At 34.5% G+C, this 26199-nt stretch overlaps 1 protein-coding gene across 3 annotated transcripts in view; it reads right to left on the reverse strand.

Annotated features, from left to right (window-relative positions):
- LOC118179905 (1,5-anhydro-D-fructose reductase-like) overlaps positions 1-26199 on the reverse strand; it is a 77505-nt gene that overhangs the window by 4521 nt on the left and 46785 nt on the right. For 2 of the 3 annotated variants that reach the window (XM_085827617.1, XM_085827616.1), the window contains 4 exons: positions 21283-21413; positions 18613-18691; positions 18360-18443; positions 10243-10337 (listed from right to left, as the gene is read on the reverse strand). In XM_085827617.1, coding sequence (XP_085683743.1) covers positions 10243-10337; positions 18360-18443; positions 18613-18691; positions 21283-21413 — 389 coding nt within the window. Of the gene's footprint in view, positions 1-3841; positions 3951-10242; positions 10338-18359; positions 18444-18612; positions 18692-21282; positions 21414-26199 lie in introns of all 3 variants that reach the window. The other variant, XR_015044383.1, reaches the window with a different exon arrangement.

Consider the following 26199-nt stretch of genomic DNA (forward strand, 5'->3'; position numbering starts at 1 on the left):
ATTAAAAATTATTATTTTTCATTGAAAAATAATTTCAACATATATTTTCCCGAGGATTATGAAAAAGGAATTAGGTTAGAAATTCATTTTGTTCAATTGTATCTGAAATTTGATCTCTTGAACAAAAAGAACAATTGATAGAAATTTCGTGTGATCGAACTCTAACGGAAGATTTCAAAAACATTTCTTAACTTTTGGCTGAAACGAAAAAAAGAATTTAAAGGTATTTCAAATAAAGCTATTAAAATTTTTATTGCTTTTTTTCAGAACTGAGTTGTGTGAACTAAAATTTTTTTTTTCTATGTTATACAGTACAACTCCAATTATCCGAACTCCGACTATCCAAATCGCTTTCCGAATTTAAGAAAAAATTAAGACAGAAACGTAGTTTTGGACAATCAAGGATTTCAGACATTAAAAGGAGCAAACCTACAATTAAACTTCATGTCACTGCTTGAAAACGAAAATGGAAATTCTTCAAGAAAATCAATGAAGGCAGCACCAAACAAAAATTTAGAGGATATGGTTTTCAAGTGGTTTTTGCAGCAACGTTCTATGTAAAACCCAATCTCCGGTCCGATTCTTTGTGAAAAAGCTAAGGTATTAGCTCAGAAGCTTGGTTGTTCATCCTTTAAAACAAGTAACGGCTGGCTAAGAAATTTTAAGTGCAGGCATCATACAGTATTTAATTAAAGTGTACGCAGACCTTTTCTTTAAAAAAAATCCAATTATCCGAATAGGTCCGGTCCCAATTGATTCGGATAATTGGAGTTCTACTGTATTTGAAAAATAAACACACTACAATATTAAAAGTGGATATTAATTAGTGATGAGTCGGTACTACCGAACCGGGTATTTTGTAACGGGTACTGAAAATCGGTACATCCAAGTACCTGTTACTTCAGTACCGAAATCGGTACTTTTCGGTATTCGTTACTTCTGTACCGAAACGGGTACTTTTCGGTATTCGTTACTTCTGTACCGAAATGGGTACTTTTCGGTATTCGTTACTTCTATACCGAAACGGGTGCTTTTCGGTATTCGCTACTTTGTAACGAAAATATGCGTCTCTCCGATATTTCGGTATTCGTTACTGGAGGATCGATGAGGGTTCAGCTCACTTCGGTTTTGGTACGAGGACAGTAGTATCTGGTTGTATTTGCGAAATGGTGATATGCGCTCCTTGTGTCCATGAATGACCTTGAAATAGGGCATGGAATGGCAAACGTGAAAGGGGGAAACTTCCGTTCCGTTCGTCACCGAGACTAGAGTTTGAGGTAGTATAATTAATTGCCTTTGTGTGCGCGAGAGGACGAGTGTGAAATAGTGGAAATTTTTCGAAAGGCCGTTCGTTGTGTGTGGGAGGTGGGGGGAATAGTAGCAGTTGGAGTCACAGTCGCCGACATTGCTCGCTTGTGATTGGAGTCGGTATAGTCAGGAGGGAAAGGGAGGGGAGCGCTAGATGATTTGCAATCCGAATTGTGCATGTTTTAATTTTTCATCGTTTGTAGGAGAAAAACTGCGTGGATCTGAAATGATTGATTTGGTAAGTTGCTGTTGTTGGATTGGTGAATGGAATGAACTACCAACTAGATTACTTCCTTTTGCTCAACATATTTTTAGCATAAATCATGAAAAATATTTTTCGTTTGCTTGCTTAATTGGGCAACGTAAATCATGTGATCCTTTTTAAATACGTAAATATGATCATTTTTTATCCCGCTGTACTTACTTCAGAAAATGCCACAGCATCTAGTGGATCACTAAGCCAATCAACATAAAATACAGACGCAATTTTAAACTTTTCTAATGAAAGAACAAAGATAACTGACCCACTTATGATAATTCTTCCCTCTTCTAAAAACAGATTTTCATCTCGCCAAAAACTAAACCCAGGTCACGTGCCTAACGCAGGATTGTCAACGCATGCTTTACCCCCCAGAACGTGGCCACGCTCCTCCAATAGGAAGAGAGGTGAACTTTGACCTAGCAGTCCGATTATTATTATTTTTTTTTTTTTTAGCTTATTTGAGGGGAGAAAAAATATCGAATGGAACACCGGAAATTATCTTGACATGTTTATGTAAACATACATGTCCCTCCTTTTTTTTTCCTTTGCATTTTTTGCTCTTTCATGCCTGATTAATAGAATCATTAGGCGATATTGTTGCACTTAGTTCCTTCAGTGCGCAAAATCGTTAGCTGCGTATTTCGGTACTCCAAATCGTTACTAGGGTACTCCGGTATTACATTACTTCGGTACTCCAAATCGTTACTTGGGTACTCGGTACTTGAAATCGGTTTTCGGTACTTTTCAAAGTAACGGTTACTTGAGTAACGGGTATTTTGTACCGGGTACAAGAAAGTACCGAAGTTGCCCATCACTAATCCTAATTTGCGGTTAAGTGAAATAAGACCTGGCATAAAGAAATTGACTCTTAAACAGATCCTAATTTTGCACTAAATTTTAGAATTCAAGTATTATAACTTAAATTTTTGATAATTAAAATGATAATCAATATTTAATCTATTTTTGTGTGCATATTTAATACAAATAGCCAATAGGTTGTGCAGCTGGCAGAACCTTTTGGCATAATTAATTTTTTTTTAATATATCTATTGAGAAATTGAAAAATAATCGTAAAATATAGTGGTAGTACTACTAAAGTTTCTCAATTTTTTTTAGGTGGTACGCGTTAATCAAAAGGTTGAGCTGGTATAGTTAGTGGAACCCCTGTCAATCGTTTTTCAGTGAAAATGGGGGAAAACATTAGTCAGGAAGCCAAATAAACATCGTAAATAAATTCCTTTACTAGTATCAACATGAATGCACTACAATGAAAAACTAATTTTGTTAAAAAATGTCATATATTGTTGCCTTTGTTTCTAGGTGGAATTTTACATCAATTGAAAATATAACCTTTTGAGGTTTTAAATGCTACCTTGGTCATTTTATTTGTAAGGAAAAAGAAACTAGTAAGTTGTATAATCTTGTTTTATTATAGTGTGTTAAAGTTTGACCCCTTTTTTTGTGTATATTTTTATCTTCTTGCTCCAAATTTCTATAAATGCAAACTAGAAAAGGATTCTAAAGTCTCCAAAAACTAATAGAAATAAATTTGCTGCCACAAATAAACATATAGAAATGACATTAATAACATAGGCTTAGGACCCCACATATGAACCCATTTTGAGTCGATTTACTTTCCAAACTGTTGCCACCAAATATTATTGCCATGTGTTATATTTAAAGAAACTAAATAAGAAAGAATCTGCATGAATGTTTCTCGCATTGTGAAGAAACAATGATACCTAGAGCCATCAAATTTTGAATAACGTATTTCTCCAACCGAACATGGGCACTTGGAAGCCTGAATTTTCAATTTCGAATTTGTTTTATTATCTATTTAAAATTTTGTAAAACTTTAACGAAGTTTTGATAAACGAACTCGATGATTTCAAACGAGCAATGGCAACACTGTACGGAAAAAAACATTTTTATCTCCAGCGCGCGAGAATGTGTATCGAAAATTCTAAGGATGTGCTGTTTTTAAATATTTTGTGATATTGCTGTTAAATTTAATTTTATGTGTTTTAAATGAGAAATCAATAAAGGTAGCACACAAAATGTTAAAAAAAAACGCCTTTTTTGGGGCGTAATATAAAATGTGAAAGGCCTTCAGGTTTTTATTATTATTATATTTTGTGATTTATAGTGCAAACAATGAATAATATTTCATTTGATTTTTTTCTCCCTCTAAATAATCCATGCTCAAAATGCTTCTGGAAGTAACATGATCAAATGATTAATACAGTGAACAATGGATGCAGAAATAAATACCAGTATTTATTTAGAACTTCAGGACTTTATTTAGAACTGCAATTCCTCCTATAGTAATTACGTAACTTAACCCAGATTGGAAGTCAATTCATAAATTGTGTACGGATACCTGTAAAGAAAACATTGAAGCAGACATGAAAAAACCGAGTAATTTACTTGCAAACCATAAATATTACCGACTTTAGAACTACTGTTACCAACTTAAAAAATGCTGGAAACCAATTCCATACCTACCAACTTAATAATGAAACTTCTATCAAAGTAATTCTCAAAAATATGCCTCTTACCTAATCAGAAATCTAAGACAGCCTATCAAAAAGAGGTTTTCCGATCATTAAGGTTCGACAATTCTCTAAGAAGATTGATAATGAAAAAATTCTAAACTCGATTTATTTCCTGGAACTTCACAGAAAATAAGCTAGAGAAAGCATACACAGACTTAACAACATGTGTGATTTCAAAATTATAATAGAAAAGCACATCCCAGAAAGTGGCTCATCCAATGCTACAACTGTCAAGAGTATGGACACTCGCAAACTAATTGTTTTAACCAAGTTAAATGTGTAAATGTACAGGTAATCACTGTAGTAATACATGCACTCTTAAAAGAAAATCAAAAACCGAAATGCCTATTTTGTTCAGAAAATCGCGTGAGTTCCTACAGAGGGTGTAAAATTTACAAACGAAAAATTGAAAAATCCGAAGAAGTCAAAACTCACTACTTACAAAAGAATATTTTGCCACTACTGTCCTTAAAACTAATACAGAAATCAATAAAACATCAAATACTTCTAAAGCTAACTACAGTGCAGCAATACAAAACACCTTAAAATCAGAAAAACAAATCCCAGAAATTTTTCAAGAACCTAAAGTTTTTCGGCTTATCAATAAAATCATTGAAATAGCTCATCTTATTCGAAGTTCTCAGAGTATCATCCATAAAATGATTTCGACATTTAGAACAGTTGAAATTTGCTGATGAAATTTAATTTCTTTACTTCAAGATACCAAGATTTACTTCAAATTTTCATTTTAATTTAGCATTAGTAGCATTTGCGACGGAAAAATTAGTTCTCAAGTCACGTGACTTTTGACGATCTGTGATTGGATGTTCATTACCAGTTTTCATTTCTCTATCCCAGGCGGCCGACCGGTAAAGTCGCTGAACACTGGTAGTTCGGTCCAGGATTCGAATCCCGCAAACGGGCTGGCTGCATGGGCGTTTTCGTGGTTTTCCCCATGTGTAACGTATATACGAGCCAGGTTTCCTTAGAAAGGCATCCCTACCCTTAGGCAGATAGTCCGCAAGGTTTTGCCATAATCACACACACATGCTATCCCAGGCTTTTACTAATCACTATGGGGGACTTGTACCTGCATTATAATTGCACTCTTCAGTATTCTTATTTTATCCTTCATCTAGATTATGTCATACAATAAAGCCATTGGTTGGATTTTTACTCTTTGGATTTTTTATTGTTTGAATTGTCACCTCACATAGTTACTCTCTAGCTTCTATTGTTAGGTGGAAGCCAAGGGCTTTGTGAGGTTACGCCGGCTCATCCGTCTGCCAGAACACCGTCAAGTGGATCTGGTTGCCGGCGTCGGTTTTCATCCATTTGGGTTGGATCTGCACAGGCTCCTTTTGTTTAGGATTTCTTTTGCTTAATGGATTATGGATTCTCTTCTGAAAGCACTTGCGGCTACCGTCGAGGAGCTCAAATCAAAGAAGAATAATGAAAGTATCACAGCCAAAGAAGATCGTGAATTGGATTTTCTTCAAATAGTATATGAAGCATTAATCACTGCGGAAAAAGAAATTGAATTATCTTTGGAACAATCACAAAATGAATCTCCTGCTTCCATTGATAGTGAATGGAAAATATTCAAACGGAAAAGAATGAAAAGTTCGCCAAGTAAACCTAATGCTAGTGCAACGAAAAAGATTCCACTTGATCAAGACACAGATAGTTCTGGTAATGAATCGGAACAAAGACCTAAAGTTGACAGAACTGTTGCTAAAAGAAAAAAGGGACACTTTCGTGCTATTAATGCATCACAATTTAATATCATGAATACACCAATTAATCCAGATCAAGAATCTATGGAAACTTGTTCCATTGAGCCAAGCTCATCTACTAATAAAGAGAAAAACCAAATTCACCAACCTAAAAAAAGAAAAACACCTCTTGCCGTATATGTCAATGACAAAAAATATAATTGGGCTCAACTAAAAATTTTATTTACTGATTATAACTTATCATATAAATTTGATTACGCTGGTTATATGCAGAAAAATAGATTCAAGATTACAGATGCTACTATCCACAGGAAAATGACACGTATACTCAATGATAAAGATGTCAAATATCACTCTTTCATATTGCCTGAAGATAAGAACCTCAAGGTGGTTTTTCGACATCTTACTCCTGACGTAGATCCTGAAGAAATTAAAACGGAACTTCGTAACAAAAACTAATAATGTTATTAGTGTCACGGAATTATCTCGCAGATTTAAAGGATGAATTTTAAAAAAGATCCTTTTTTTCTCGTAACTCTACCAACGACTGATAAATCCAGAGAAATTTCACAGGAAACCAAAATTCTTGGACTGCAGATCAAAGTGGAACCTTACAAAGTACGCACTAGCCGAGTCCAGTGTTTCAGGTGTCAAGTTTTCATCATTCGCAAGCTGTATCCAACAATGACTTTCGTTGTGTAAAATGTGGTGCAAACTATGACTCAAGACAGTGCACGAAAGACAAAAACGAACCAACCAAGTGCGCCAACTATTGTCTTGATCATACAGCTTCCTTTAAAGGTTGCGGAATGTTTCCTAAACATTCGAAACATGAACAAACTAAAATGTATACTAACAGATTCGTTATATATAAGTCCTTTGCGGACGCTCTTAAAACCACTAACGGATCTATTCCTAGTTTTATCACAGAGGCAAAAAAGATCTGCGATGATCTCAATACTTTAGTTAACTTCCTGAAAAGTTCAGGCATTCAGTTACTAGCTCAAAATATCAGACAGCAAGAATCTTCAAAAGAATCAGAAATAAAACAGTCCAGCAAATTCAATAATATGAACAGACTCATCAAACTGTGTTAGGCTGTGTTTAAATATCACTGGCATTACTAACAAAATTGACGAATTCACGGACTTTTTACAAGAATATGCCATAGGTATCAGCTTGGTCTCCGAGACTCAAACCATCCCAGCTGATAGATTTTTCATTCAAAATTATCGCACGTACAGAAACGACAGGCTTATGCAAAGGCGTGGAGTTGCTGCCTCCCATGTAAAAAATTCTCTACAATCCTGCCTTGTTTCTACTAATAATATTGGTAGATATGAAAGTGTTGTGGTGACTGTTGTTCTTCCGAACTATGGCACTCTTCATTTTTGTGCAATCTACAATACGCCTCATCACTTCATCACAAATTTACCTCCTGATGACAATGAAGTCATCCTAGCTGGTGACATCAACACTAAACATATCGATAGGGGCTGTCGGCAGACCAATGCCAACGGTCGCATCTTCCACAGCTTCATCAGCAACCATCCTATCGCCTTACATGTTCCGACTGAATCTACCTACAGACCAGCTAACCCAAGTCAATCTGATATTCTGGACATCATCTCATCCAACACCTGGTTGCCCATTGCTCTAGAAGTCAAAGAAGCTGGGCTTACTTCGGATCATGCTCCCGTTATCCCTTCTCTTGGAATCACAGAAAAAGATCCTTCTATCATCAAAAACAACACTGGTTGGATCACCTTTCATAATATCTTAATTAAACATCCGCCAAATATTTCATCCCTTTCCAATAAACAAGATATTGACTATGTTATTAAAACTCGCTCACTAATAATCACATCAGACAATAAGGTATTTCTCCCGCCTTCTTAGCATGCCTTCGTGGTGTAGTGGAAAGCACGCTCGACGCGAATTCGAGAGGTCCGTGGTTCGAGTCGCGGTGAAGGTGTTGTTCATTTTTCATCTCTTCTGCTTCCAAATAACTAATGTCTCTAGACTTCCACGTAGTATCAGGGACGTTATTAAAGAACGTAACAGAATGCTCAAACTGTGGCACAGAAATTGGGACCCGAACTTCAAAAGAGAAATAAACACCTTCAAAAGAAGAATCAAGAAAACTTATTTATGAATTTAACAAAGAGACTAAAGAAGAATTTATTTCAAAACTTAACATCAATGATGGCTTTCTTTGGAAGTATCTGCAAAATCATAAGAAGAATATCTATAATAGGCCAATTCATGCTGGAAACAAAGTTGCTTATTGCCTTAAAGATGAAGTGGACATTTTTGCCGAATAATATTTGGAGAATCAATTTTCGCATAATATGGATCCTATTAACTCTACCTTTAAAAGTGTGCTTGAAAACTATGTATTTTTTTGACTGCATACTCCCACTGCTCACATTTCACAAAAACTAACTATTCCTTTGGAAGTTATCAACATCATTAGATACCTTAATGTCAAAAAGGCTCCTGGTAGTGATCAGATCACTAATAAGATGCTTAAGTAATTAGTAAATTCCCTAGCATCCTAAATGCTTGCTTCCCGGACTCTTGGAAACAGGCTAAAATCTTTCTTCTTCCGAAACCTGAAAAAGATACCACACAACCTGATGGATACTGCCCAATTAGTCTTCTGTCAAGTCTTGGAAAGATCTATGAATGTCTCATTCTAAAAAGATTGGAACCATACTTCCATCTTCTTCCTAATGATCAATATGGTTTCCGTAAAACCTTAAGTACCACCAGACAATTAGTGAGAATTGCTGAGTTCATAGGATCAGCTTTCCACAATAAGTAAAGTGTAGCGCTCTTTATGCTAGACTTGGCAAAAGCCTTTGATCGCGTCTGGTACGAGAGGCTCATCTTAAAACTTATCAACTTGGTCATTCAAAGAGAATTGATTCTCATCATCTTCTCCTCCCTTCAACATCATACCTTTTTTGTCGTCCAAGGCAACGCAACATCTGCTTCGCGAACTATTCGATAAAGCGAGCCACAAGGAAGTATCTTAGGTCTTATATTCTATCTTTTTTAATATATATCCGATTTCCGGCATCCCGGACTGGACAATTACTCTCTAATTGCTTCTACGCCGAAGATACGGCGATAACCATCAAATCTATCAAAGCAAATCAAGCTATCACCAAGATGCAAAACTATCTTTATTCCGTGGAAGATTGGTGTACCAACTGGCCTGTCAAAATCAATGCTAGCAAGTCTCAATTACTAATTCTCAGCAAGACCCGAAAACGTATCAACTTTAAAGAACTTCTCTTGTTTCAAGAACCAGTTCCTATCGTCAAACATGCCAAGCACTTAGGTATCATTCTGAATCGGAGACATGGGCTAACCACATCAAAAGTGTCAGAAGTAAAGCCATTGGAAGCATGAGCAGATTCCTCCGTGCTATAAGGAAGTATTCTAATCTTAGCCTTCGCACCAAGAGACGCATCTACACTAAGTGCATCAGACCCATTTTATGTTACGCTGCTTCAGCATGGAACGCGGCAACGAAGAACCAACTTTACCAACTGCAAGTGGTTCAAAACAAGTTCCTGCGCATTATTACCATTGCTGACAACTTGATCCGAAATGAACTCCTTAATAGGGATTTAAAAATTGATACTATTTGTGATATATCAAAAGGACGAATGAGAAATTTTTACTAAGGCTGTCCAATGTGACTTCATCAACTATTCACAGGTTTTTAATTATAAGATAATTTACGAAGATAAAAATATTAGACCTCTTGCTGCACATGCTATCATCGATGGCAACCAGAATTTTGTTACTTAGCTCCTCGATTGGTGGTTGCCTGTACTTTTCCATTCATCTGATCTCAGGCTTGGCTGATTTTTGAACTTGTATGGAAATTTTGTCTGCTTTGCAACTCTGTAGTTTATTTTTAATGTTTTGTCAAATGGCTTTGTATTTGTATGTAATCTTATAGGTTGTTTTCTGTATATAGTATCTTGACTATTTCTCGTTTTTTGTATTGTTTTCTACTCCATCATCTCATAACTAAGGTTATTTTTCAACTCTCGTCAAGCACGGAGTCATCTGTCTGATTATTTTTTGGCTTTGGTCCTTTTAAGCCACCCTCCTTTTTCTTTTACCTTGCCTCCAATTTCTCCTTAAGAGATTCTCTCGACGTCCAAAGTTCATTATGTGCTTTCGGGCATCACTTCATTGAACGGGGAACGTTGCACCTAGCAATAGTCCGGTCATAATATCGAGTCTAAGAAATAGGTGAACAATATACGAGTTGTTGGAAAGCAATGGATTGAGATTCTTCTATGAATGATTTATACTATAATACTATACAAGTATTGAAAATAAAATAATTACTTACTTCTTAAAAAAATCAAAGGAAAAATATCTTAAATTCTTGCCTCCTAACGATTTTAATATAAATAAGTCTTCTTTCTCTATGGAAAAATCGAAGACCTGAAAGAAAAATATTAATCATTCCTTGATTCATTATATTTACTCAATACATGATTCCAATGCTTCTAAAACTACACAGAATCATTACTAGTTTACAGAATCATTACTACGAGTAGTTACGAGTTTAAGAGTATTTCAGTCATGTTTTGAAGTTTTAAAAGTGCACTGGAACTTATAAAAAATTTGTAATTATACCATACGAGGGCCATCCAGGAAGTAGATTACGTTTCCGTCTGTGTCCGCTAGGGGCGGGGCTAGCGCGGCCATCTTGGGGTCAGAGCGTTGCGCAGCTCAGTCTGCATCTAGCCGTGCTAGTGAGAGGTTCGTGCTGTGCTCCGTTCAGATACTGTGACGGTTTGAAATGTCTGAGTTAATTGAAAATCCCGCGAGCTGCGAGGTGCGCTCAGTAATAAGGTTTCTGACTGCAAAAAACTGTAAACCGATAGAAATCTATCGGCAGCTTCGTGAAGTGTATGGGGACAACATTATCACTGAAGGTGGAGTGCGTCAGTGGGTCATAAGATTTCAAAATGGCCGAACCAATGTTCACGACGAAGATCGAAGTGGGAGACCCAGCATAGTGACCGCCGAACTTCTCGAAAAAGTCGATGCTAAAGTCCGTGAAAATCGAAATTTCACAATAACGGAACTTTCTTTGAGTTTTCCACAAATTTCGCGAAGTTTGTTGCACGAAATCATCATCGAAAAGCTTAGTTACCACAAGTTTTGTGCAAGATGGAAGGCAAGAAGAGGTAACGAAGTGGTTGAAGGCGCAGGCGGCCGAATTTTTCGACGAAGGAATTTCCAAGCTCGTACATCGCTACGATAAATGCCTTAATTTGTATGGTGACTATGTAGAAAAGTAGTATTTGAGTGTGGCTTTCATCTGTATATAATAAAATTTGTTTCCTATACTTTGTTTATTTTTTTATTCCAAAACGTAATCTACTTTCTGGATAGCCCTCGTATTTTAGAAATTTATCTTTTATTGTTATGAAGAAAATGTAGCAGAATAAAATATATGATACATTTTTCAAACTGCATTATACCTATAACTTGTATTGAATTAGAACTGCATGTCAGGCAATCATAATAATTTCCCTTTCAAATATCCATATAAAATGGTATTCATAATTGTGAGAGTATAAATTAATTATTGCAGCCTTTAATAGTTATAGATTGCTTTGTTTTTAAATTCAGTCTGAGGAACCCATATATTTATACATAAATCAGACTGTACAGCCTAAATACGGATTTGTTGAGAAATAATTACATTAAGTAGAAAATGTTTCCTGATATTCGAGCCATATGCTCTTTTTTTTTTTTTCCCAAGAAGGCTATGTGAGTGTAATGATTTTTGTCTGAACAGAGGAAGCACATTCACTTAAGCCAAGATAACTGGATGCAAATAAAACAACACGGATAAAAATGGCATCAGCACTTAAATTTCAGTAAAGTTAAACTTGTCCCGAACGTAATTCTATTACTGGTACACTATGATAAAAATCTGATGTGTACACCACATAACTTCCTTGTACGGAATATTAAATTATACGCAAATTTCCCGCATTTCATTTAAACATATTGAATTAACAGTTAACGAATTTTGAATTAAATCTACTTCGTCTATAGCGCATAAACCACAATAGAATAATTGCACTCTTAAAGTTCTCAATATTTATTTACCATAGCGACACTTTGGAGGTAAGTTCACTTAACAGCGTTACATCGCATTCATTTTATACTCAAAAATTATATCATAAGAAGAATTACCACGTGTTCTATTTAAATACTATAATAAATCTAAAACGATATATAAAAGAAATTAAACAAATTAAAAAGTAATAAATCTGAAAGGTTTCAGATACTTGCTTTAAAATGATTGAATTTTGTTGTTCTTAACTTCAGCTTGAGTTTTTATGCCTTTAGTTAACCTGCATATTATAGTTGTAGAATTATCAACAATTTAAAAGTTGTTTAAGTGCGCCTAAGCCGAATTTTTGTTTAGCATAGCAGCCGTATTTGCTTACATTTGAAACTTAGCAGAATAGTGGATTTGTTGCCACGCTAGAGAAACTAAGCTTCGCAACAACAAAGTAACGTCTTCTTTTATTATTCCGAATTAAATTGTGCTTAATTCATTCTGGAATTATCATTTAAGTTATTAAATTATTTCATATATTGACTCAGCATAACGTCCACAACAAAATAAAGCAGTTTCTACGCCTTCAGTGTCTTTTTGCCGAGTGAGACCAAAAGCAAACTTTCAGTTTTGTGCACCGAAAAGTCCGCCTTCTTGCCCGCTGGCCGAATTGCTTGTTTTTGCGTTAATTCAATATGTTTAAATGAAATGCAGGAAAATAATTTGATATTCCGTACAAGGAAGTCATGTGGTGTACATATCAGATTTTTTCATTAAACTTACTTGATTCTTTCTTTCACAGTTCGAAATTTGGGTTCAGTCCAAATAAAATTCGCAGATATTTTCTGATTTATTTTTTAAATTTGTATTCTTTAGTAATTTTTTGAATTGTTATCTATGAAATTTTTACCATCTCCTTAACGTAGATAAATTTCTAAGCATACCTGGAAAATATAGTTTTTATATAAAATTTCATATTTTCTCGTGAATTTACATATTGGCACATTTTGAAATTTGACATCTTTGTCTTAAGCAATAATCACGCCAAATGTGGTTTGCGAATCTAAAAATAACAGTTATGATTTTAAAAAAAAAACGAATTATTTGAAAGATTAAACAATGCACCTTTTTTTTTTTTTTCGCTCGTGCACAAAGGGAAAGGAAAATAGGTTTCTATAAATTAATGATTTTGCCAAATGAATTATTCTCGACGGAAATTGAAAAAGTGCGTCAAGATAAAGTTTTAAATTTCTCACCAAATTTTACAAAATTGAATATTTAGGCATAATTTGAGTCGTAGAATCAAAATATGTAAAAAAAATTCAGGCATTTCATTTCAGAAAAAGTCCGATTTTATGTCAAAATACCTGTGTCAGTATGAAAAATGCGAGCTAAATTTCGTCAATCGGCCCAGTAGAACGGGAGATATACCGTATCCGCTCGTGTAATGTACGCACCCCAACTTTACAAATAAAATTTACGTAAAAAAATTTGACCCGCACAATGTCCATACGCCAAAAATTAAAGAATTCCTTACTTTACAGTATTTTTTAACATCATTTTTTTCCTCTTTAGTCAATAACATTAGTCAATAAACATCTTTAAAGACAGAATGTGTTTTGTCTTTGGTTGGCGCCAGGATATAAAGCAGAGATTTTCCTTGCACTCTGGTGCAGCTGTTTTTCAGTTATAACATCGGTGCCAGCAATCCACATATCAGACGCGATAATGAATGAAGGCAGTCCAAGCAAGTTTTCGACACACTGGCTTCCAGGAAATTGTTTTGTAATGAAATTACTTTCCCCTCTTTCCTCCCTGGAGCCTTCGCATATTTCAAGCTTTCTCTTTTCATTCATAGTATCATTTGGAATTCGTGGTAGTTACCAAATAGCTTGCTTGAAATGGGGAAATGCAGCAGCTATACAGCGGCTTCTAAACTAAAAGTCGTAGAATTTGTGCGCAGGAAAATAAAAAAAGAGCAGCAGCAGGAATATATAAGGTGGACGAAAAGTGTGTGCGCAATTGGAGCAAACAAGTGTGATGAACTGGCGGCAACGAACAAAACAAAACGTGCGTTTCGTGGTTCGAAATGTAATTTTCCGAACTTAAAAAAAAAATAATTGCGTATTTTCGTGATATGCGTGTTCAAGGGTACGCAGTAACACGGGAAATGTACCAAATACACTCACGTTTGTGAAAATTGCAACACCATGAAGGACTTACGCGAGTGAGCTGAAATTTTCAGGAAATGCAAAGTAGCGCATGATATGCAAATGATTAGAATTGCAAATCCGTAGCGCATGCGTATGCTGAGCAGCGCCCTCTCAACCCTGAACGGCTGATGGATCCGAATAAATAGACGGCTGTAGCGAGGCGTGTATGGTTATCGGTGGTTATCTGCTAGTGGTAAACGTTAACTCAATCTGTACTTATGCCTCGTCGACGAAAGAGAGCGAGATTTGAACAACTTACAGAGTTTGAACGAGGGAGAATCATCGGCCTTCGTGAAGGTGGATTGTCGTATCGTGCAGTAGCCTCTCGTGTTCAGCGTAACAGCAGCACAGTGATGCGCGTTTGGAAGCAGTGGACGGACGAGTGTCGGACAATTCGGAAATCCGGGAGTGGACCCCGAAATGTGACGTCAGCTCGCGATGATAGACACCTGGTCCGCATGGCGCGGACGGACCGTACAGCTTCCTCTAGACAATTGGCAGCACTGTGGTCAATAGCTACAGGTGTTTCATTGTGTGCTTCATCAATTCGTAGACGTCTGCTGCAGTGTGGACTGCGCGCACGGACTCCTTTATACAGGATCCCCCTAACGCACGACCATCGCCGCCTGCGGCTACAATGGGCCAATCAGCATAGAGACTGGCGTGCTGATTGGCAGCATGTCGTGTTTTCTGACGAATCCCGCTTTAATTTGTGGTACCATGATGGCCTCATTCGTGTCAGACGCTATGCCGGTGAACGCCACCTTCCGGAGTGCATTATCGAACGCCACAGTGGACGAACACCCGGAGTTATGGTCTGGGGCGCCATAGCATATCTTAGACGATCTCAATTGCTACGAATTGTGGGCAATCTGAACAGCAACCGGTATATCCGTGAAGTTCTACAGCCCGAAGCTGTTCCCTTCCTTCAAAGCTTGCCAGGCGCTGTATTTCAACAGGACAATGCCCGCCCTCATACTGCTCGGATTGTTAAATCCTTCTTTGCAGCGCAGCAGGTACAGCTTCTTCCTTGGCCTGCGTGTTCCCCGGATATGTCGCCAATTGAACATGTGTGGGATGTCATTGGTCGGCGTCTTGCTCGTGATCCTCGTCCTGTTGCGTCTGCAGACGAACTTTGGGTACGCGTACAAACGATATGGAATGCTCTTCCTCAGTCAGACATTCAAACTTTGTTTGACTCCATGCCACGTCGTGTAGCAGCACTTATTGCGGCGCGTGGTGGCCACACAAAATACTGATTCTGATCTCTTGTTCTTGTTTGTTTGCTTTGAACATTTAATCATTTATTTGTACCACTACCACTCAACTGTGTATTAAATTGCATTCAATTATGACGATTCCTTCTTGATGTTGCAATTTTCACAAACGTGAGTGTAAGAGCGTTTGCGGCACGAGAAAAAGATATTCCTACATTGCAATTCAAGGCGAGTAAAGCTGGTTGTGGCCAATGATGCAACGAAATGGGATTTTCATACAGTACGTCAGAACAGATTTTTTTTAAAAAAATAATGTGTGCAAGATGTTAAAAGATCCAACGTTTATTTAATTTGCGTAAAAGTAAATATTAAAACTGCAAGTGTTAGTTAATTTGTGTCTCTATATTGTGCTTCTGGGCTAACTAATACGCGCCGAGTGTTGATAACGTGAACGGGGTAATTTATATTATATATATGGATGGGAGAAAATGAGTTTGTAAATTTTAGGTAGGTATTAGACAACTTTAAATTTGATACTTTTATTATTTATGCCATTTTCTTTCACTTAGTTAACAACTTGGCTGTTTGAAATGAAATTTATACCCAAAATTACGCACGAGAAAAAGCGCGACATTTGAATGACCCGTGCGGACATTACGTGAGCGTATACGGTAGAACTCCTCTCTCCTTTTTTTTTCCGTAGAATGTACATAATACAATTATTTAGATAGCTGGTGATTTTTGCTCGGAACAATGTCCGACGCCACTCATCAAACGTAAACTGAAGATGAAAACATAAATTTTATTAACTTTTCATCAGACTTGCGCGTTCAATCTATTACAAACCCGTACGCACGCAAGACTATTTTAAGTAGTTTTTAAAGTTCTAACTAGTTTTTAATTAATCACGTGGTATATATCCAGGGTGGCCATAGAAAACCTCCTTGATATATGATTCCCTAGAGGCCTATCCGCTCAACTAATCGAAATGAAATTTCAGATATTGTTATTTGACAGTTTGCGCTCGAGATTATGATGATTTAAAACAAGAGCCCCACGATTACAGTGAGAAAATTTATGTTACCGTGAAGAATTTTCGAATGGCAACATCCACTTTTGCCCTCGCAAATGTAAATTATCTCAATTTTGAGCGTATACCTTTCAAATAACAGCATCTGAAATTTCATTTCGATTGGTTGAGCGGATAGACGGCTAGAAGTTCATGTATTATATATTGGATGTTGTACTTCTCATCATACAGCGAGGATAAGTCTGGCAACAGCTGCAGGGAGAAAAACTTGGCAGTGCTGGAATGGCAACAGCAGATGATATTCTACAGATTTTAATATTTTGATTTTGAGTCGATGTTTTCCTTTGCGATATTATTGCGTTAAAACATTTGAGTTTTGGGTGAATGAAATGAATCCGCTGTCCCGCTGCGGATATTAGTAAAATATATTTAGAAAATTAGCTGCGTTGGAAAGGATGAAACCTTGTATTTGAATTTGCGGTAATTTTCCTGCTAAAGTTGTGTCGAGTTCAGAATATTATGACAGGCTTATTCACGCTGGTGCAGATAAATTCAAATTTTGTTATTGTGTTTATAGTGTATAACTTGCAAATATATGAATAGAATTCTATTAAATAAACATTTAAAATTCTGGAATGGTGTTTAAATTTTAGATGTAGAGTATTCACATTGCTATGTCGGAGCCAGTGGCAGTCAGGTGTAAAGTAAAATTGTTTTTGCTCCACGACATAACATTGGGGAAGTATTTTTATGACCACCCTGCATTTTTTTACCACCCTGCACTTTTAATCAAATTTAATTCTTTATTAGTATAGAGTTATATATGTTAGTAAGTCTCGATTTTCTAACGAATCGAATAAGGGAAAGTGTGAAGTTCTCTACGGTATAAATTGCATGGGAAAATAAAAAGTCTAGAATAAATTCACCTTTAAATACATTTTGAGACATTGCTCAGATGACAGTGTCCACGCCACACGCATTTTTAGTCCAAAGGGGCAATTTGTCCAGAAAGACTATTGATTTCGTTTTGCTTTTTTGCGTCGATTCACGATAACCGTTGTTTCACTTTTCAAATTGTTGCCACCAAATATTATCGCACTGTATTTTATTTAAATTTTATTTAAAGAAATTAAATAGTGAAAAATATGCATGAATGTATGTATGTTTCTCGCACTGTTATAAAACAAAGGTACTTAGAGCCATCAACATTTGAATAACGTTATCTTTTGTAGAATAGGGGCATGTGGAAGCCCTGATTTGAATTTCAAATTTGTTTTATTATCGATTTCATATTTTGTAACACTTCAACGAATTTTTGATTAACAAGCTAAACGATTTCAAAGCGAGCAATGGCAATACTGTAAGGGAAAAAAAAATTATCTCCAGCGCGAGACTCTGTATTGGGAATTCTAAGCATAGTCTCAATTTAAAATTATTTTGCTATATTGCTGTTGAACTGAATATTATGGTTTAAGTGCGAAGAACATGATATTTAATAAATAAACGTAACAGACAAAATGTTAAAAAAAATGCCCCTTTAGACGTAATTTAAAATCTGAAATCTTTCAGATTTTTTTTATTTTTTTAAATTTTTTTCTTATTTTTTTTCTCTTTCTGCCTTTTGTAATATAAAATCGTAGCATAAAAAGAAAGAAATCGTAGCTTTCTGTTTATAGTATGATTTATTAAAACATGAAAAATAAAATATTATGCATTGATAAAGTAAATTTAACATTATTTAAATTACACAAAAGCTTAAATAAATTGATTTTTAAAAATTAAAAAAAAAAAAGTTGGCACATCTTCATATTGGAAAATTTAATCTAATGCTTAGTGAGAATAAATATTTTACTTTTGTAAAAAGGTGATTTGAAGTTTTTTAGAAAGAAAATTACGTTCAAAGAGGTATAATAGTGTTACCTGAATATTTTCTTCGATTCTTGTAGGACTGCAACTTTTTGGTATCACAGCGATGCCTCTCTCTATGAGATATCGCAACAAAATCTATACAGGAAAATATATTTATTTTTTAGAAATCAGTAAAAATGCTTTCAGATTTTCACTACTATCAGACATCCTTGATTAATCCTGCACTTTTATGATTTTTTTTTAATTCTATTAATTGTTTACTTGACCAGTGAATAAGAAAAAAGAGAAAATGTGATTTATCTACCTGAGCTGGACTCCTTTTATGTTTTCTTGCAACTGATTTTAGCAATTCATCATCAAGTAAACGTTCTTGATGATATTCTCTGTAATAGAAGATGTTTGCAATAAACAAATTCTTGCGCAAAAGAAAATTTCAGCATATTGTTAAATACGAATATGCAAGATGTTCCAAAAAGTAACTATGGCTTTTGTTTACTTAATATGCACTTCCTAGCACAAAGTTTCTCAAAATAACCCAGTGTGAAGCAATTTCAACATTAGGGTTAGAAAGTGTTTATAAATTTAATTTTTTTTACGGCAGCTTGTTCTACAGTAAAATGTCTAAAGAAATTCCAAAATGCTGTAAAACCTGTGCATAGAGACCAATTTCAAGTCTTTCAGAGTATAATACTTTTATATAGTACATTTAGATCTATTTTACGGACACTTCTAGATTGGGGTAGGGCCTGCTGAAATGCTTTTTGGTGAATCTGCAAAAATCAGTATTGAAACATGTGAAAAGTGGAAACTAAGAATTGGTTCACCGACAAACAGATATTTTATAAAAGTTATTTCAGTGCTGATGCAGAAATATTGAAAGAATAATGTGAAAGTTCTTTCACTAGTCCTATCTGTATGAAATATTTCTATTCATATCTAAATACTTAACAGTTTACAAGCTCAATTTGCAAAACCAAAACTGTTCCCGTTTATTCTGGCCAGAAATGACAAATAAGAGAGGATAGCAAAGTTTTAAAAAAAGATAAACGTTAGTAAAACTTAAAATCCTTACAAGCTCATTGCAGAAACCCCAAAGCATAAATGACTAAAGCAATAAAAATTGATTGGTTAGTTCAGCTGAATCAAATATTAAATTTAAAAAAAAATTAAAACAGAAGATTTGTTAATGTTGTGAATTAACAGTGCAACCCCTCATCCTAATTTGCCTCGGAATATGTGATACAACAAGCCATAGAATATGGGAAAATAATGGTGATAAATGATTCTGAAATTAGTTTACAACTATTGGAAAATATATTTAGATCGAATTTGCTTATGAATAAATTTTAATTGATGAGATGGCAGCATTGGAATATGATGAATCAAAAATAATAATTTTCATGTTAAGAGCAAGTTTAAGCAAAATGTTTTCTGTGAAGGTGCAAGTTTAAAGTACATATTTTTCTGTATGACGAAAGTAAATTATAAAAAAATTATTGACAACCTCTGTTTTAAGGACGTCACTCATTTAGGAAACTTAATTCAGTCCCAAATGTATCCTTAAATGGAAGTTTTAATATTGAACTGAATATAAAATATTTCATCCTTTATGCACAAAATTCAGAAAGGTATTGGGGGGGGGGGGGAATGTACCATTTCATGCGATGAAATGTGCTTTAATTTTAATTATTTTAATTAAATATTCTCATAAGAAAGCACGTCTAAAATAAAAATTGCTTATTTTTGTGATTACAGGTAACATAGCACTAATTTTCTAAGATGTTTCTGAGGTATTTTTCCAGTAAAGTTATAGAACTTCCTGCATTTAACTAATACACAGTGAATATTTTATACGCATAGAAATTATATTCTTTGGAAAATGTAATAAAAAATTTATTTTCTGATTTACAAAATTATTCTATTCCTTTAATAAAACTATTCTGATAAAATTCTTCACCTTATTTTAAGAAACTTAGTAACTGAAAGCACATGCCAAGTAACAAAATTTAAGGAAATAAAAACTGCAAGCTCATTGGAAAAACCCCAAAGCATAAATGACTAAAGCTCATTGACAAATTTTTTTAGATATTTTATTTGCGCACATACATGTTTCAAATAATTAAACCCTTGATGTTCCATTTTAAAGGAAAAGATTTATAAACTAAAAATTAATTTTTTTCCATAAAATATTTATCACGATATTTAAGAAAAGATCTTGTTTCAAAGATGATTCGTCAAGTATGCAATATTAATTTTGAGTTTTGATTACACTAATCTCTCTAAAGTGCGCTTGATGAATGGTGAATTCAGTTGCTTTAATAGCAACTGAATTCACCATTCATCAAAAATAATGTCAGTTTTTTTTTTTTTTTTTTTCCTTTTCTTTTTCGTTTTTTTTTTCTTTCCCCCCCCAAAAAAAAATAATTGGGAGAAATTTAGCTGAAAATTTCGGAGAAAAGGACATGTGAATGAACTATTTATAACTAATGTAGTTTTGTTTTGTTTAAATTTTACGTCAAGATAAGAAAAAATAACAAACTATTTAGAAATGGAAAGTAAGCAAACAGTATTATAACAGCACAAACAGAAAAAACTTCGCATGATTTAAAAAAAAAATTAATACAAAACTAAATTCATATGTATAGAAAAGTGAAAAAAATACAGTTCGAGTGATAAAATCCGCTTTATAAATACACACACAGATATATATATATGTGTAAATTTATTTCCGATAAAACATATAATTTATACAAGTTAATTTTTGATTTCTGGTGAATCATTTTCTCTTTTTTAACCTGGCAAAGAATCAGTTGCATTTCGTTGTTTACATCACAGATTTTTCTGTCTGAATTCCATGTTGATCTCTGAATTATCCAAAGAACTGCATATTTCATTGATTTATCTGTCGACAGATAATATTTGGATATCTATTCCCAGATAGTAAAGTGGATAGTGAAAATAAAATAAAACTTACATTCCGAAATACTTCTGGGCAAAATCTGGAAGTCCCGGGGAACCAAGTGGCGAATAAGCAACTAATGCAATGCTGAGTGTCATACAAAACTCATGAAGCTGTTTCTGAGGAAGATACGCATGGCATTCGACCTGAAATGGAAGAATTTCTATTTAGGCTTCTTTCTTCTTCCGTATACAGATTTAAATCTAGATATACTTGATAAATTGCTGGCTACCCAAAAATGTAACAACGTGAAAAAAGTACCCAATAGGCTTGAAATTTCCAGCGAGTAAAGACCTCGTTAAAACATGTAAGTAGTAGTCATTGCATTGCATAGGCAAATAATTTACACCATTAATACTACCTAGAAGCACTATAGTAAAAAATAGGCTATTTTTAAAATACCTCTGACTTTTAGACTCTGAGAAGTTTCAGTATACTTCGTCAGAAAAACTGCAAGCATTCGAGAAAGTTTTTGTATTTAACAGCAGAATTGCGGTTATACCGACTATTATATCTTTAAGAGAAATCGGTACTAGAGTGGGCTGAAATCAAGTCAAAGTATTACGGATATAGACTGATGGGTGCAGGAGGGAAGAATCGGCTGACGGTAACGACCGCTCCAAGCTTCTCACATCATCGAACGACAAGACTGGCATATTGCGCGCATGGCAGTGATGGATCGCACAGTAATATAAGAGCCCCAATTCAAAGAATTAGGATCTGTTGCACAATAATCTGTGCCAACTTTTATATTAAGTTGCCTGCAGAAGAGGCATCCATTATTGCTGTTATCAGTGACTCTACATCCTAAGTATATATGATGGCAATGGTATGTTGAAGGCCAGACATGGATAAATCAATGGCGCGATACTGTTTTCTCAATCGATAAGGCAGACATTAGGACCATTGTATTATGCATGCCATCAAAGTTTACTTCGGCACCCACTTAGTACCTGCTACCGGCACATGCATCCACCGCAATATCACTAAAGATCTGGAGACTCTTGGTGATCTTAGCTAATATTTATTACCTAAGCTTAGCGATAACTCAATTATCCATGGTCCTTACAAATTTGCATAGCCCAACACACTGGCATAAGCCGATGGGCATATTGTTCGCGGCCAAATTTCAAAATGACAATGGCGTGACCGCACATGGTGTCCAGTGTTCAATAATTTTTCATTATTCATCGGGTCACATTGCTGCTTTGACCTGCTGATTCTCCCGATACGTCACCCATCGAACAGTTCTAATCGATATAGGCAAACGAATGGTCCACGTACCCCACACATAGCTACAACAGACGAGCTTTGGCAAACTGTGGATACAGCATGGATTGAAAACCCCCAAGCAACATGCCTAATTCCCCCCTTTTTTTCCCAATTGCCTAGACTAATGCTGTATCGCAGTAGTTATTGCCAGTCATGACCACTACGCAATATATTCGTTCTTTGTGTTCCACAAATCAAGCGGGTCTGTAATTTTAATCAGTTCACCCTTGTACCTTATATTTTGGGTCCAATTATGATAGCTTTACTATCTCTTATTTTTCATAATTCTGACTTTTAGAAAGCCACTGGTGTAGTTTCTTAACATGCATTAGAAATGTACTTTCTGTAAGCCTGATAGGTAAGCAGTAGATATTTATTACAAATAATGTGATATTCGTCTGTATTGGAAAGGGCACCAAATAATTTCTTATGGGGTTATGAACTCGTTTTTATTGACCCAAAATAAAACATATAAAATAATTTATTTCAATTTATTTCTCGTACTTATCTGAGATATACAATAAAAAAAGCTTCATTTTTAATTTTAAATTAAACGTTCAGCATTCCATTATCTTATCAATTCACTAGTCAGCGGTATTCCAAGAGAAATTTTTTTCAAAGTAACTCAGTTTGAATGCACTTTTTATTCTGTTTGTTACTTAGTTACTTTTTGTAAATTATTTAGAAATGTTAATTAATTACAAAATTATTTTTTCACTGAAATTATTAAATTATGTTAATTAGAAATATGTGTTGTCGGTATGGCTACTGGCTACTTCATCTTGTGCTCCTCATACAGAATAAGCATCAGATTGGTAGTCTTCATATTCCCGTAACTATTGTGCTTCTCCTGTTCAAGAAATACTAATGATCCAGTGTTATGAAGAATTAATATTTCATAATTAAAAAAAAAGATGCATTTAGAGGTTTCGTTTTATAGCTGTCGTAAAAAAAAATTCGAGTACAAAAGGTACAGTTGATTTACACTATTTTGTTATGAATAAAGATTTAATTCTGGTTTCCAAAATTAACAAGTTAATTACTCACATTCAGCAATTATTAACTCTATAATTCTTGGAACAGATTTTATACTGTCACCAGTGAAATAGAGATAAGGTTAAACTCTAGTTAAGATAAGGTTAAACTCTATTCTAGTTAGATTAAACTCTAGTTAAGTTAAGGTTAAACTCTATTCTAGTTAGATTGAACTCTAGTTAAGATAAGGGTAAACTCTATTCTACTTAGATTAAACTCTAGTTAAGATTAAACGCTTATGTTTGAAAATTTCACATACGGAATTGATATGTTGTGAAAGATATAAATTGGATTTCAATCGTAGACAGCACTGGTATTATCAAAAGGATTTTAGTCAAAATTTTATCAAAGTTCAAAAATATGTGACTAAACTGATTATGATAAAACACACTACAGCTACTTACCTATGAGAAGGAATGCCTTTAGAGAGAAATTTTTAATAAAAACTGGCCCGTATTTACGAGGTTAGACAAAGAATCTGAAATACCTCTGTTTGCAGAGTAATACTTTATCAATATGGTGTAGTTCCTCCTTTGGAGACCAATATTACAGAGACTGCTTTTGAAAATGACAGAAACAAGTCTTGTTCTTTTATTCAAGATATTTTTAGAAATTGCTTTTGAAAATCAAAGCTATTTCATTTTATGGGTGTGGGCGCGGGAATCATTCTTCAATTATGTTTCCTAGCATACCCATAGCAGATCCGAAAGTATTGAGAATAGGGCATTTGTGAAGAACATCAAATACTCAAAATCACTTTCATGTTCTTCAAACAAATCTCTTGCTATTCTTAGTGCTGGATTGTGTATTATCCTGAAACATAGCGTTGTTTTCGAAACAATTTTTCAACAAGAGGGATTTAGTTTTCTAGAATGTATTAAAAGTTCTTTACATTGATGTTGTTGTCAAGAGCAATTAATGTTCCAGGAGACTTCCACGACAGTGCGGAACAAACCGTCACCATTCCAACTCGAGAGAGAAAATAAAGAACTCCCCGATGAATAATACGCACTTTGCATTATTGTAGTGCCCAAACTTGTGCGATTCTGACATTACTGAGCGCTTAGCACCGGGGTTGGCTATCAAAAGCTGCGCTGCAACTATCTAACCGTGAATAAAAATCTTGTGAAGTTGTGGGCCAATTCTTGCACAGATGGTTAAGTTCACGAGAACGCTAAGTTGTGCCATAATTTAAGTAGCTTTTATTTATTTATTATTTTATTAGCCCAACAGCATGTTAGTCCGAAAGGGTTATTATTTACGAAACGGAATTTTGCATCGTCCACTATAACTGCTGTGTCACTTTTCAAATAGATCTGCATAGAGTTCTTAGGCTTTTATGATTTTTTTTAAACAGCTTCCTCTTAGGTATTACTCCTGTTAGACGAAGGTCTTCGCCTTTTTAAATGCACATACATGCCGTCTGTATTGTGGCACATAAAAAAAATTATTGTCTTGGGAGGAATACTCTAGCCAGACTAGCTAGAATAATTGTTTCTGTTTTGAACTGCAATATATCTCAAATTTATATTTTATAATTCTCAAAGTTTGAAGTACCGCTAAAAGTTCAAATTTTATCAAAGATTCCGTTGCTGTTTTTAAAATTCAAAGTCATTCACTGTTTGCAAACGTTAGGTACATACACAGATTTGAGATTTAGATTGTGATATGCGCTATGCTTTTCAGTTTCATTGTCCAAATCCTGTACATTACATACTGGGAACAAAAGATCTGAAAAATCCTATTTTATAAATATATTAACCAGAAAGACCCAAGTAATTAACTACTAACCTGATGTTTGATGAAATTTATTTAATCGGTAGGCAAAATTTTCATTGAAAATTTATAAACCGCGACATTGTTTTCTCATTGCCAATTTTGGGTTTTGTATTTATCGGATAACTCCAATATGAGTTTATCTGCAATTTTTTTTAAACCTGCTTATTAAAGATAACGGGAAATAAAAAATTGATTGTTCATCTTCTGTTTACATGGTAGTATCTCGCAAACTCTATCAGACCATTTTTAACACTTCCTTAATATTTTTCTTATCGCAGATTGATTCTAAATTTCAATTTTTGTTTTTACTGTTGCTCTTAAAAATGTGTTATCGGTTTGCGCAGTAGTCCTGACTGTAAAGTACACGAAAATAACACTCGCTTCCGATTACCCTCACAGCATCAATATCCTTTAAATTAAATATAAACAAATATCTCAGTTTTCTTAATATAATATATAGTAGACCTTAAACAGTAGATTATTGTAATATACAGTAGATTATCCGTTATAATAAACTGGGAGGACGCCCATTTTTAACTTAAATCATGGTCAATCCACCAAGCAGTTAAAAAATACAAGAAAGAGGAATAGCATATATTATAATAAAAGAAATAAATGCTGTTGACAATTTATCTGCATTTTTAAGCAGTTTAATTTGGAGAATTAATTCATTTAGTTAAGTAAATTAAATCATCAATTAAAAGAAGAACACGCTTCAAAACGTAAGTTCTTGTTTTTATTACTCTTATAATTCAGTAAGAGTCAAAGGGAAACAAAAGATTAATGATTGTAAACTTAAATTTACTTTTGTAATTTATCAATTTATTTTTAAAAGATGTTTTAACA

This window comes from Stegodyphus dumicola, chromosome 12 (genome assembly GCF_044657685.1).
Source record: "Stegodyphus dumicola isolate Sdum_Otavi_A_Nest chromosome 12, ASM4465768v1".
Taxonomy (NCBI): Eukaryota; Metazoa; Arthropoda; class Arachnida; order Araneae; family Eresidae; genus Stegodyphus; species Stegodyphus dumicola.